General features: G+C 33.2%; 1 protein-coding gene across 1 annotated transcript in view; it reads right to left on the reverse strand.

Annotated features, from left to right (window-relative positions):
• The window catches only part of LOC139486316 (uncharacterized), a 45161-nt gene that overhangs the window by 15016 nt on the left and 16432 nt on the right, over positions 1-13713 (reverse strand). Inside the window, exons 8-11 of the mRNA XM_071271171.1 lie at positions 12975-13082; positions 8562-8888; positions 7683-7832; positions 416-469 (exon numbers count right to left, since the gene is read on the reverse strand). Coding sequence (XP_071127272.1) covers positions 416-469; positions 7683-7832; positions 8562-8888; positions 12975-13082 — 639 coding nt within the window. The remainder of the gene's footprint in view (positions 1-415; positions 470-7682; positions 7833-8561; positions 8889-12974; positions 13083-13713) is intronic.

Raw genomic sequence — 13713 nt, forward strand, 5'->3', positions numbered from 1 at the left:
TCTCACTAGAGGAAACTGTTAATATATATTTGTTGAGGGGCCAGCTGAAGGACACCTCAGGGTGCGGGAATTTCTCGTTGCATTGAAGACCTGTTGGTGACCTTCTGCGGTTGTCTGCTCTATGGTCGGGTTGTTGTCTCTTTGGTACATTCCCCATTTCCATTCTCAATTTTAACCTTAGAAGAGAACGTGAGGTTATTATCCTTCTCTGGAAAGTTAAAATTTCATGTTAATCAACCAATGGTTTCTTATAAAGTGACTGTTTGCATTCACTTTTTCTCTATTTACAATGATAAACAATAATGTTTTAATGTTTTAAATGTTCTATTGATTCTTATATGTATAACAAAAACGATTGCATGAAATAGGCGCCTGTGAATCATAAATATGCATAAATATTTATTAAAAGATTTACCTAAATCCAAATCCTCTTCTTCTGCTTCCATGGATTTAGTATCATCCTCGAAATCTGGTATAAAATGTAATCTAAGATTAAGATAGCGTTATCATAATATCAAGAATGTGTTACTCGCCTATAAGGAGATGAGTTTTGAATTGCATTGTCCAGAAATTGTTCATCTATACATATATACATATGTTTGTTTATAGTTTAAGTTGGAAAGTTATGTTTCCGAACAATTCGCTTGCAGTCAATTCAGTTGTTGAGATTAAAATGACATTATTTTTTGTTAAGTGTCAATTAAAGAAACAGTCTCTTATTCTTAACAGCGTAATGGAATGACTGACTACACGGCTAAAAGTTAAAATGAGGATATAGTAAAAATCAAAAAAACATATAGAGGAAATTACATATTTTTTCAAACTTACTTTCTGCCAAAGTATATTTAATTTCTGACATACAGCGATTTAGACATAAAAAGCGGAACAACCAATTCTCAAGGAATTTTAATATATCAAAATTTTATTTAAATTTTGCGAGCCTTGTTATTAAACCAAATATATATTAATTTGCGCTCACTTTTCCCTTTCTCACTGACTAGTTATGTCCTGTGCTTTTTTTACACAATCAATCAAATTATGCATTCTCTTGGTTTTTATAAATAAGAATATAGATTTTTTATACATTTGAAAACCAATGTTCAATATCGTCTACAAACTGTTCCGCGGATACGTTTTCTCTCAATCGATTTATGACTTTTGAACAGCACTATACTACTGTTGCCTTTATTAATAAAAAAAAAAACATACATGGCTTTATCATTAGACGATCACAAAAATGTGATAAGCAATTAAGGCATGTTCAGTCGATTGAGCGTGTAGGATATGTGTTAAATGTCGCATAACACCAGAGCGACTACCAATGTCAAGTCTACTCTCAATAGATGACTTCAAGGACTAAACGCTAATTCATTCCAAAGTGCATTGTTACTAAAATGAAAGACAGAAAAATCAAACTTGCTTCTTACACTCCAAGTGAGTCTGAGCTTTCCAAAATTAATAGAAAGTGGAACTGTTTCTGTTATTTTTGTTGTTGTGTGAAATGCTAGACACATATTGTTCTAATATGGTAATAAGTATATAACTGCACAAACTAGAACATCACTAAGGTGACAACATGTATGTTCAGACACAACGAATACAGGGTAGATTAAAAATGATTTCAGTAGCTCATTCATTGTTTCGATATTTTTCGCGCTGTGAGCTGGGAGTTGTTTGAAAGCAGAATTAACAGCTATAGCTTTGCAATTCATTACTACCTCTCTGATAAGTTTTTTTGTCAGGTAAGTAAATGACAATTGTTCATATGGGAATGATTACAGTGCAGTCTCATGTGTTACTGTGACAGAAACCCATTACTCTAGATATGTTTGAAATATCCATGTATTAAAAACCAGTACATTCCTGATAAGAGATGGCATGCATATTGTACAAAGAATGGTGTAAAAAGGTACAGGAGTTTTAGGAGTAGATATTTTGCCATGGACTATATTAAAATCTGATAGATTGTTTTGAAAAATTGTCAGTTATGTCGGGTACGTGAAGGAGGTACGATTCAATTGGTGGTACGGTTTTTTAGGCCATTGAAGGCAGTTCAATTTAGAATGGGAAAATTTCTATGTGCACCCGAAAATAAACAGAGGTTGATCAGAACTTTATGTGACGATGCACTCCAGCAGTACAATGAAAGTACAATGCAGGATCATGGGCCAAAATATTCCTAGCAGGATCTTTTCATACGATGTGTACTATTATGAACTACACGACACGTGCCATTCAAGGGCACCTGAGATCACAACTTCGTTTTGATGGTGTTTGTTTTACTTAGTCGTTAGTTTTCATTTCTGTGTTTCGTGTACATTCGTGTACAGTTGTTCGTCTTTTTGGTCGTTTTCTTTTTTGCCAATATGTTCTTAGTTTATTTTTGACTTTCCAGGTTGATGATGTCCCTTTGGTATTATTTATGTCATCTCTCCTTAAAATTTAGAGTCTTGAAAATTTGGTGCCGGAAATGAAAGCGATTGTAATCAGTTGTTCAGTATACAAAAGGGAAAGGCAAATGCAATTTCTGTTCTACCGTCTATTTTTGCTAATGAATAGGTGATAAAAAAGAATTCCAAGGGTCTTGTTTTAATAAATATCATCCGATGTCAAAGTTGATAAAGTGTGGTTTTTGGACTGCAATCTTTTTTTCAGTCAAAGACGAAAGACATTTAAAAGCTTTTCCCGGCGTAATTTAAGTATTTGATGTTTCGCACACTACCAGATGCTTACAAGTCCTTACATGATGTGATACAGCGCCTTGTTTCTTCGGGTTTTGGAAAACAATAGATAGTAAGGCGTTAAAAGAACATAAATGTATCCAAGCTGGTTCTTATATTGACCGAAAGCCAGGAATGTATAAATACCTTGCAACGTTAAGAATATTATTACAAAAAATTATCTTAACAGAATAGCAAATTTTTCAAAATAATTTAACATATTATATTGTCAAGGTACTCCGATGTAACAATCTGATAAATCAGACATTTTTACGAAAAAAAAAACTGTTCTCGTCTTTAGTGCCTTAAATGTCTTTGAAGCTTCCAGTAGCAAACATAAACACAAATGTGTCCTCACCAATATTTGTTTGAAATTTAAATTACTATGCCCCACCTACGATAGTAGAGGGGCATTATGTTTTCTGGTCTGTGCTCCGTTCATTCGTCTGTTCCTCTGTCCGTGCGTCCGTTCAGGTTAAGTTTTTGGTCAAGGTAGTTTTTGATGAAGCTGAAGTCCAATCAACTTGAAACTTAGTACACTTGTTGCTTATATATGATCTTTCTAGTTTTGAAGCCAAATTAGACTTTTGACCCCAATTTCACGGTCCACTGAACATAGAAAATGAAAGTGGGAGTTTCAGGTTAAAGATTTTGGTCAAGGTAGTTTTTGATGAAATTGAAGTCCAATCAACTTGAAGCTTAGTACAAATGTTCTCTATAGTTTCATCTTTCTGATTTTAATGCCAAATTAGATTATTACCTAATTTCACGCTCCATGGAACATTGAAAAGGATAGTGCGAGTTGGACGTCCGTGTACTTTGGACACATTCTTGTTTTGTAAAATTAAACACAACAAATTATGCATTGCTATACATTCATTTAAACTTATGAAACCTACTGATATCGTTGATGTGTTCTTAAACAAGTAGTTTAGAATTACACCATGATTTTTTCTTTCTTACTGCTTATAACGTCTTTACACGTAATCAGTCGGTTGTGTTCTGATTACAACATTCGTCTTAGGAACATGATGTTTTGTACAGTAGCATTTGACTTTAAACAAGTTTTCATTAAATTCGACTACTGCAAGCTTGGTACATATGTCCTTATATTATTTGTGTGTTTCGTGTGAAACTGATGAGTTAAGCCATAACCGACTTAGGTTTACAAATTGTTCTTATTCTACTATGCAACACCCCTGTTTTAGGTAAGGCTAGAATGTGTGTTACCAAGGTTTCAAAAAACACTAGGTTATGTTGGTTTCAATATAGAATTTGTCATTATATTTTAGGGACAAATGCTTTACTATTTAAAATGAAGCTTGTTAATTGTAATTTGTGTACATTTTGCAAGGAAGAGCCCGAGACTATAGAACATTGTAGGTATAGGTTGTCATATTGTAGCCGACATTTGACACAATCTAAATTCATAGATTTTCGATAAGGTTCTTAATTTGAAAATTGTCATTTTTTGGCCTCTATGAAAATTATAAACTGAATTTTATTAAGAATAAAGTTATCTTACTGACGAAGTACTTTATTTACAGATGTAAGATGCAAGATATAAATAAAGGCAACAGTAGTATACCGCTGTTCAAACTCATAAATCCATGGACAAAAAACAAAATCGGGGCAACAAACCAAAACCGACGGAAACGCATAAATACAAGAGGAGACAACGACACAACACCACAATGTAACCAACACACACAGAAACGGACCAAGCATCAGACAAAATCCCACGAGAACAACAAATATAACACCAAAACCAAACACATGAACCTGGGACAGACAAGCACCGTGCACGTCCCATCGCAACGTCAACCCACACCCAAAAATAAGAGAAAACAAACGACGCAACGTTAAATTGTAACACACACAGAAACGAACTATAATATAACAATGGCCATATTCCTGACCCGGCACAGGACATCCCCAAAGGAAATCAAAGAGCTGAATAGCTCTCAGGGGAAAGACGGCCCTTGTTTCTATTTCATTGGGGGGGGGGGGGTATCTTTTGATAGTCTTCATATAAAGAATGAAAAAAAAAAGAACAGCTAGAACATGTGGAAGGTTGACACTATTGGAATCAATTGAATGTAATTTCGTTTCTTTAGTTTAGGATTCAATTTAGACCAATGGAAGAGATCTGCATCTTCTAAAACTAAACATTCAATTAAAGTTGATAGTTAATTATCTAAAATTCAACTAGTTGAATTCTGTCATTTAACAACAACTACAATTATTTTTGAAATCTTAATAGTGTACGACTAAACTGCAGGCTAGGGCCATTTTCCATTTTTTGTGACAGTACTCTTAAGATTTTTAATTTTTTTCTTAAGAAAGTTAGGACTGAAATTTCCATTGATAAAGTTCCCAGTTACATCTCTTCTCACAGGGATACAGGTACTAATAAAAATAACAATATGATTAATGTAAACTGTTTGAAGCTTGTTTCCAAATCCTACATTTCGAAATATTTGTAAAATTTAATGAATAAACAGGTTTAAACTACAAATGCAACATTTGTAATTTTTTTAGTAACAATTACACTGATAAATGTTGGTACACAAAATTAAGTTTTAATGGAAGACTACTTATCATATACTATATGTCACATTTTAAGTGTTTATTTTAGTAGATAATTAGCTCATAAATTGAGGTGCTCCTGAATTGGAGGAAGATTCTCAAAACAGAGTTTTACAGAAAAAAAATGGAAAAGATCGTTTCTCTCCCCGATCTCATATAGCCCCTCGGACTTCCTGTTTACTTTTGTTGACCTACAAATTAAAGTATTGCATGTTGATGTTTGAATCATCTACAGCAAACATCATTATGTTTAAATTTAACAAATACTATTTTTTAATAAGTGCACAATTTTTGAGAATGATTTAAATAACCAGTGAAGGATATCCCTGCTTCTGCGTAGTGTGGCATTCCAACAATGACGTACCTATAAAATATAATGTAGGTTGGATATATTTAGAATATCTCGTCATACTGATTTTTCCGGATTGTAAAAGAAACGTAAAAAGTGTAAAGGAGAGCTCAATATACGATAATTTCGAGAGAAACAGAAGGGAAATGTGGAAAAAAGTGTATAAAGTCAATTTATTCATTTGTGTCTCCCCATCTCATCATTCTCAGTAAGATATGTTGGGGGGTTTTCCACACTTTAAAAACAAAATGAATGATGTGAGGGAATGTCACTCTGGTCAACCCCATTGGGGATTGACGGCAGGAAGCCGTCTTCCCCAAAAATGGTGGGTTGAACCCGGCCTTGCGGCACGCCAAACCTCGCACCCCAACGGCATTTCCAAACATAACATAGAAACGACAACACAATATTACAGTACCACAATACAAATAAATAGGAAAACGCACTAGACAAAGAAACACACGACTAATGAACAACAAAAAGCACCAGGTCCAAAATCCAATACGCCAAAAACGCGCCCCGTCCACACAAGACCCACCAGCGACGCCCAGACACAAAAGACCGAAAGCGAAAAAAAGTACAAAGCCGCACAGCACCGAAGACCAAAGGTTGAAAAAGGCTGCGTCAAATACGGCTAAGTTTGTATGCCTGGGATAAAACCTAATATAAAAGGTCTTAAAAATTACATAAAAGAAAACTTCATTTTAGAGAAACATATTTTTTTCAAAAAAAAAATGTGTGGAAAAACACAACTTGTACTGGTCCCCCTGGGCTAAGTTCATTGATTAAATTGATAAATCGTTTGTATACTGTTATACCATACCATATGTATGCTCATATATTTCTTGCGCTACTATTACTATATGAATGAAAATGTTATTACTATACTTAATCCATAGATTTCTAAGTGTTAGTTCATAGAATCATTATTATGCTTATTTATTTCATTTGCTTGCTTATTGTGTCACAAGATAAATATATGTTGATACTTGTAAATTCATGAAGAAAAAAAAATATAAACAAGAATGTGTCCAAAGTACACAGATGCCCCACTCGCACTATCATTTTCCATGTTCAATGGACCGTGAAATTGGATAAAAATATAATTAGGCATTAAAATTAGGAAGATAATATCATAGGGAACATGTGTAATAAGTTTCAAGTTGATTGGACTTCAACTTCATCAAAAACTACCTTGACCAAAAACTTTAACCTGAAACATGCACTTTCATTTTCTATGTTCAGTGGACCGTAAAATTGGGGTCAATAGTTTAATTTGGCTTTAAAATTAGAAAGATCATATCATAAGGAACATGTGTACTAAGTTTCAAGTTGATTGGACTTCAACTTCATCAAAAACTACCTTGACCAAAAACTTTAACCTGAAGCGGGACAGACGGACGAACAGACGGACGGACGGACGAACAGACGAACGGACGCACAGACCAGAAAACATAATGCCCCTCTACTATCAAAAGGCTAGAATGAGTGCTTATAATCATGTTAACCACGTCACATTCTGTATGTACTTTACAGAACAATGCAATTCATTTGCTGTCGTTAGTTGTTGTCTGTTTTTGTTTCCTATTATAATTTCGTCCTAAGTCATGTCGTTGGTTTTTTGAGTTAAAATTGTTACGAATTTTGTCATGTCGAGGCTTTTTACTGGCTAGTCGAATCGGGTTTTGCAATATGTTAAGTTACCTATAAGTTGGTTTAATCTACGTCACTTGAACTCTGCGTTATAGTTATCTTATTGTCACATGTCAAAATGTGAATCAATAGAACAGAGAGAACAGAATGTATGCAATCCTAATAATTGGAAGCATTGACAGGGGTGTCATTTTTGCTAGCACAATGTACATATGTTGAAATTACCAAAACGTTCATGCTTACAGAAAATTCTAAGCAAAAATACAAAATTATCGGTAAGAAACAGTTAATTTGGAAATAATTTTGACAAGTAAATATTGTTGATGGAAATGTTTCAAACATCTTAATTTATACTAAGACCATGAACTTACCCATGATAGTTTCCCTTTGCACTTGTAGTTTATAATTCAATTTTGCTATTAGGTTCGTATTGGTTCGGCACACAAGACATATCAAATGTTTCTTACAGTCGACACATGTAAGTATTGTATCCCCTGAATTTATCTTCTCTGCATTTGCGTCTACATAATTTTAACAATAAAATAAAAATATAAAATAGTAATATGATTGATAAAACTTAAAGAAAAGGCGTTAATAAGACATGTTAATTCAAAGTTAATGACTACGCTGACATATGGTTAGGTTTTCCTATACTTATTTTAGTCCCATGTATTGTTCCTTAAATAATGTTGGCTCAGCAAAATATTAGCTTGCAATTTCCAAGTAGATACATATTAAGAGAGCAATATTTAAGTACAATGCTTTGTTAGAAAGTGTGTGATCATGAGTTTGAATTTTCTACTAATTTCAAATATGCATCTGAAAAGAAATCATGGAAGTATTGAATTGTATTATATTATTATTGAACATTGTATTTGATTGTAATATTGTAATATTGTAATATTATAATATAAAAATATAAGAAAATAATACTTATCTATATGATACCCTGTACTTATAGATACTAACCATTTCAGGGTACCTTACAGTTAAAGCTGTAGCGGTAAGGTCATTGTTAACAGCTTTAGTGCAATAAATTTATATTCAAGTGTTAAAAAAAAAAGGAAATCATGGAAGTTAAGCAATTATATCAATGTAAATGAGGTTTTGGCTTAGAACTACACAGCAAAAGCTTTTTTACAAGATAAAATTACCAAAGTCATCACGAAACCTGTTATTCTTTAAACAAACTCATAACCTTATGCCTTTTTATCATATATTAAGTCTATTTAACTGTAGTAGTTAAGTACCTTTATCATCAGTGTGTTGACGTGTAACATCAATGTCAATCAATTGCTCTTCTCCCAGGTATTTTCTGAGGTCACATATTTCAATGAACTTTCCAAGAAATGATTTCACTGCCATTTCAATTGACGGAAGCGAGCTGAATGTATGACTAGCTGTTGTTGTTTGTAGTGCTAGCCTACCGGATTTATCAATATATGCATAATTTACATGGAACCAGTCGCGTAGGTTTGATATTCTTCTATTAATTGTTTCTACTACGGAAAGTACATCCCATGATCGTTTCTTTTGTGCGTAATACCATGTCCATATCACAGAAAAATCGGAACTTCCTACAAGAAAATTGTACATTTAAAGAAGCTTACTATAAAAAAAAAAAGAAGATGTGGTATGATTGCTAATGAGACAACTCTCCAGAGACCAAAATGGCACAGAGATTAACAAGTATGGGCTAATAGTTATAGCACCTTACTTAATATTATATTTAAGAATAAATTGAAACTAGAGGCTCTAAAGAGCCTGTGTCGCTCACCTTGGTCCATTATCATACTAAACAAAGGACATATATAATAGATGAGAATATAATTCATGAGAAAATTATGTTTTGGGTGTTTGTCATGATCTAACTTTACTGAATATTCTTGCTGTTTACAATTTTCTTTATCTATTAAGAACTTGGCTAAGTAGTTTTTAAAGGAAAATATTTTTCGAAACTTTACGAATACTGTTTAAAATTTACTATAAAGAGCAATAACTCATTAAGGGGTCAATTGGCCGTTTTGGTCAGGCTGGCTTATTTGTAGATCATACTTTGCTATACATAACTGTTTGTCTTTTTTAATTTGAGATAATATTGAAGATAATAACCAAAAACAGCAAAATTTTCTAAAAATTACCAATTCAGGGGCAGGAACCCAACAACAGGTTGCCGGATTTGTCTGAAAATTTCAGGGCTGCCCGACAGTTAGATGTTGGCTAAATGAACATATTTAAATGAATGTGATTTGCTCTAAATGCTTTGAATTCAGAAATATTAGCAAAAAAATGCATTTTGCCCCTATGTACTATTTTAGCTATGTTGGTCATCTTGGTTCGTGAACGAGGTCATTGAACACCTTATTGAAACTACATACCCTTAAGATGATGGTTGCCAAGTTTGGTTAAATTTGTCTCAGTAGTTTCAGGGGAGAAGATTTTTTTACAAGATTACTAAAATTTTAGAAAATGGTTAAAAATAGACTACAAAGGGCAATAACTTCTTAATGGGTCAACTGACAATTTTGGTCATGTTGACTTATTTGTAGATCTTCCTGTGCTGAACATTATTGCTGTTAACAGTTTATCTGTCTAATGGTCATATATTATTATCTATAATAATATTCAAGATAATAACCAAAAACTACAAAATCTCCTTAAAATTACTAATTCGGGGGCAGCAACTCAAATTCGGTTGTCCGATTTGTCTGAAAATTTCAGGACAGATAGATCTTGACCTGATTAACAATTTTTCCCTGTAAGATTTGCTCCAAATGCTGAAGTTTTACAGTTATAAGCCAAAATCTATATTTTATCCCATATGTTCTATGTTCAGTCATGGAGGCCATCTTGGTAGGTTGGCCTGGTCATGGGACATATTTTTTTAAAACTAGATAGCCCAAGGATTATTATGCTCAAGCTTGGTGAAATTTGGTCATAAAGTTTCAGAGTAGATTTTTTTTTAAAAGATTACTAAAATTTTAGAAAAATGGTTTAAAATTGACTATAAAGGGCAATAACTCCTTAAAGGGTCAACTGATAATTTTGGTCATGTTGACTTATTTGTAGATCTTATTTACTTTGCTGAACATTATTGCTGATTACTGTTTATCTCAGTCTTTTATAATATTCAAGATAATAACCAAAAACTGCAAAATTTTCTTAAAATTACTAATTCGGGGCAGTAACCCTACAATGGGTTGTCTGATTTGGGCCAGGTGAGCTATGTACTATTTTAGCCATGTCGGCCATCCTCAATGGCGGGCGGGGTCATCGGACACTTTTTTAAAATGAGATATCCTTATGGTGATTGTGGCCAAGTTTGGTTAAATTAAGTTTGGTTAAATTTTCATAGTTCGTCCTTATTATCTAAAAAGGTTTCATGAAATTCTGTTGTGTGCTTTCAGAGGAGTTGTGATGATAGACTGTTGCAGTAGTATATTGAAGCAAATAAGTTCAAAGGAATGTAACACTCCTAGAAAACAAATTGAATCATAATTTCCTGTCGATATCTACATAGTATGTCCTTATTATCAAAAAAGGTTTCATGAAATTCTGTTGTGTGGTTTCAGAGGAGTTGTGATGAAAAGAAACACGTAAAAGGCTGACGGACGGGTCAAAAACATACCCTCCGCAACTTCTTTGCATGGGGTTTAATAACCACAAACTGCAAAAATTCCTATAATTACCAATTCAAACAGCAAGCCAACAACAGGTTGTCTGATGCATCTTAAAATTTCAGGGCTGATAGAGCTTGACCTGATGAGTTGGTTTATCCTGTCACATTTGCTCTAGATGCTTTATATTAGTTTCAGAGATAAAGCTTTAAACTACATGTCATCCCTATGTTCTATTTTTAGCCATGTCGGTCATTTTGATTGGCTGGCGTGGTCATCGGAAACAATTTCAAAACTAAACACCCCAGTGATAATTTTGGCCAAGTTTGGTTAAAGTTGTCCCAGTTGTTTCATCGATGAAGATTTTTGTAAAAATTAACGGACCACGGACGCCAAATGATGAAAAAAGCTCACTTGGCCTAAGGGCCAGGTGAGCTTAAAATTGAAGAGAGGTCGAGAGCTACAACAAAACATGCTTCTTTTTTCAAACAAGCATCACCCATCATGAAAATCCTGATTTTAAGTATAAAAATCAGGTATAGGAAACAATTGATCAATTCTGATGTCTAATGGTTAAGATTGCCAGAAGGTTGCTAATTTGAAAATGAAACAATGTATCGATCAAGAAATCCCTATCGCTGAACGTAATACTTATCCATTACTTTGCTGGAGCTGTTTTGTGTATGGACTACATACATAGTAGTTATTAGTTTGTATTAAATGAACATGAAAGAGCGTTCCATATCAATGATATTTGTTAAAGGGACGAAAGATACTGGATGAACCGTCAAACTCATAAATCGAAAATAAACTGACGTACAACGCCATGGCTAAAAATGAAAAGGACAAACAGATAAACAATAGTACACATGACACAATATAGAAAACTAAAGAATAAACAACACGAACCTAACCAAAAACCAGGGGTGATCTCAGGTTCTCCGGAAGGATAAGCAGATCCTGCTCCACATGTAGCACCCGTCGTGTTAATGTGTAATACAACCATTGATTTTTCGTTTTAGTCTTTGTAATTTGCACTTTTCAAAATATTGTGCTGAATTAATCTTCGTTTCAAATAAAGAAATACTTGGAATGAGTAAAGTTTTATCCTGTCCAGTACCATAGACGAAATTTCACATAACATTTCATTGCATTTAAGAATATAATTACATGTATCACTGAAAGTTAACCAATCAAGTTCTCACCCTTTCTTCTTGTGTACAAGTTTTATTAACCATGTAACCTCAAATTTCAAAAAAAACAAATAATGATGCTTTGAAACACCCAAGATATATGTTTAAGACTCAGATTTGTTGTCTGCAGTGTAATGTAGGATATTAATCCTACAACTGTCATAATCAAGGGAATGTTTATTCGATCTTTTTTCGTATGCAACCGGATTTGACGTACTACGATTTGGAATTTCAAATCAGAAATATACACTCTTCTACATAATGACACGTTTAAGTGTAATACCACCAAATCATAGTACGTCACATCCGGTTGCATACGAAAAAAGGTCGAAGAAACATTCCCTTGATAATCGTGTTTCTTAAAGACTCTAGCATGAATAGATCTGTAGCAGACCGTCTTATTTCTATCGTATTCTTAATGTCAAAATACAAGTGTATCTCAAAACAAAATGTGCCGTGACTGTAGTGTACACCAAGGCAACATATTCGTGCCCAAAAAGTATATACCTCTTGTTTTGACACAAATAGTAATTGCTAAATTAAGTTAATACAACAAAAAATTGAATTTGAACATTGAAACCCATTTTATTAAATGAATTGTTATCTCCTTACTTTTGTTTAAAATAAAAAGAACAATGTATCTGTAGTTCGAAGTTACAAGTATTTAATTATCTTTTCTCTGTATGAGAATAAATTGTTTAATTACAAAAATAATGTTAAAGCTGATGAAAAATTGAGTATTATTATTATGTATAAATAAAAATTAAAATTCGTGTTGTTAGATTATTTGGCTATTAAATGCTTAAAAGGTGAATATTCTGATAAATCTACTGATATAATATGAAAAGGTTACCTTGAATATTTATTTCGGATTCTGCATCCGATGATTTTGATAAACTTTGAGGACGACCTTTGATTCGCATGTTGACAGTTACATTTTCTAGATGAATTGACACTATCTCTGTAAAACAATTTTCGAATACAACAAATTATTCCAACCACGAGAAAAAACCGACACAACACTTTCATTATGAAAACAAAAATGAAATTCGACGTTATGTATATAGGCTATGTCATCAAAATTATTTTATATATTCTTTTTTCCCCGTCATGTTTGATGCACTTTTTGAACAAAGATAGATAGATAGTTTATTCTCATAAAACCATGATAGTACAAAGGTTACAAAGAGTTCAACTTTTGCTTAGTTCATTATTCGCGTCAGATAAAACGCAAAAATTGGAATTGAAGTGTATGAGACGGCTAAGTTATGCGGATATGAAATCCAACGCAATATACCAATCTACGGTATTTGAATAAGATGTTTCACATTTTCTAAGCCTGACGGTCAGTGATTATATCCGGGTATTGCGCCACCCTCCTCAACCGAAAAAACTGACCGCCACGAAATAGCACAAAATCCTGGAATTTGCGATCAACACCAACCAATCAATCAATCAATCACTTTCAAAGGTAACTATCTATTCACTCTTTCTCAAATTATGATTTAAAATTACATCTGCTATCGAGCAGTGAAATAGTAAAATATGAATACAACGGTGACAAATTCATGCTGATGTTAAACTATGATATC

Source organism: Mytilus edulis, chromosome 8, assembly GCF_963676685.1.
Source record: "Mytilus edulis chromosome 8, xbMytEdul2.2, whole genome shotgun sequence".
NCBI classification, from domain to species: Eukaryota; Metazoa; Mollusca; class Bivalvia; order Mytilida; family Mytilidae; genus Mytilus; species Mytilus edulis.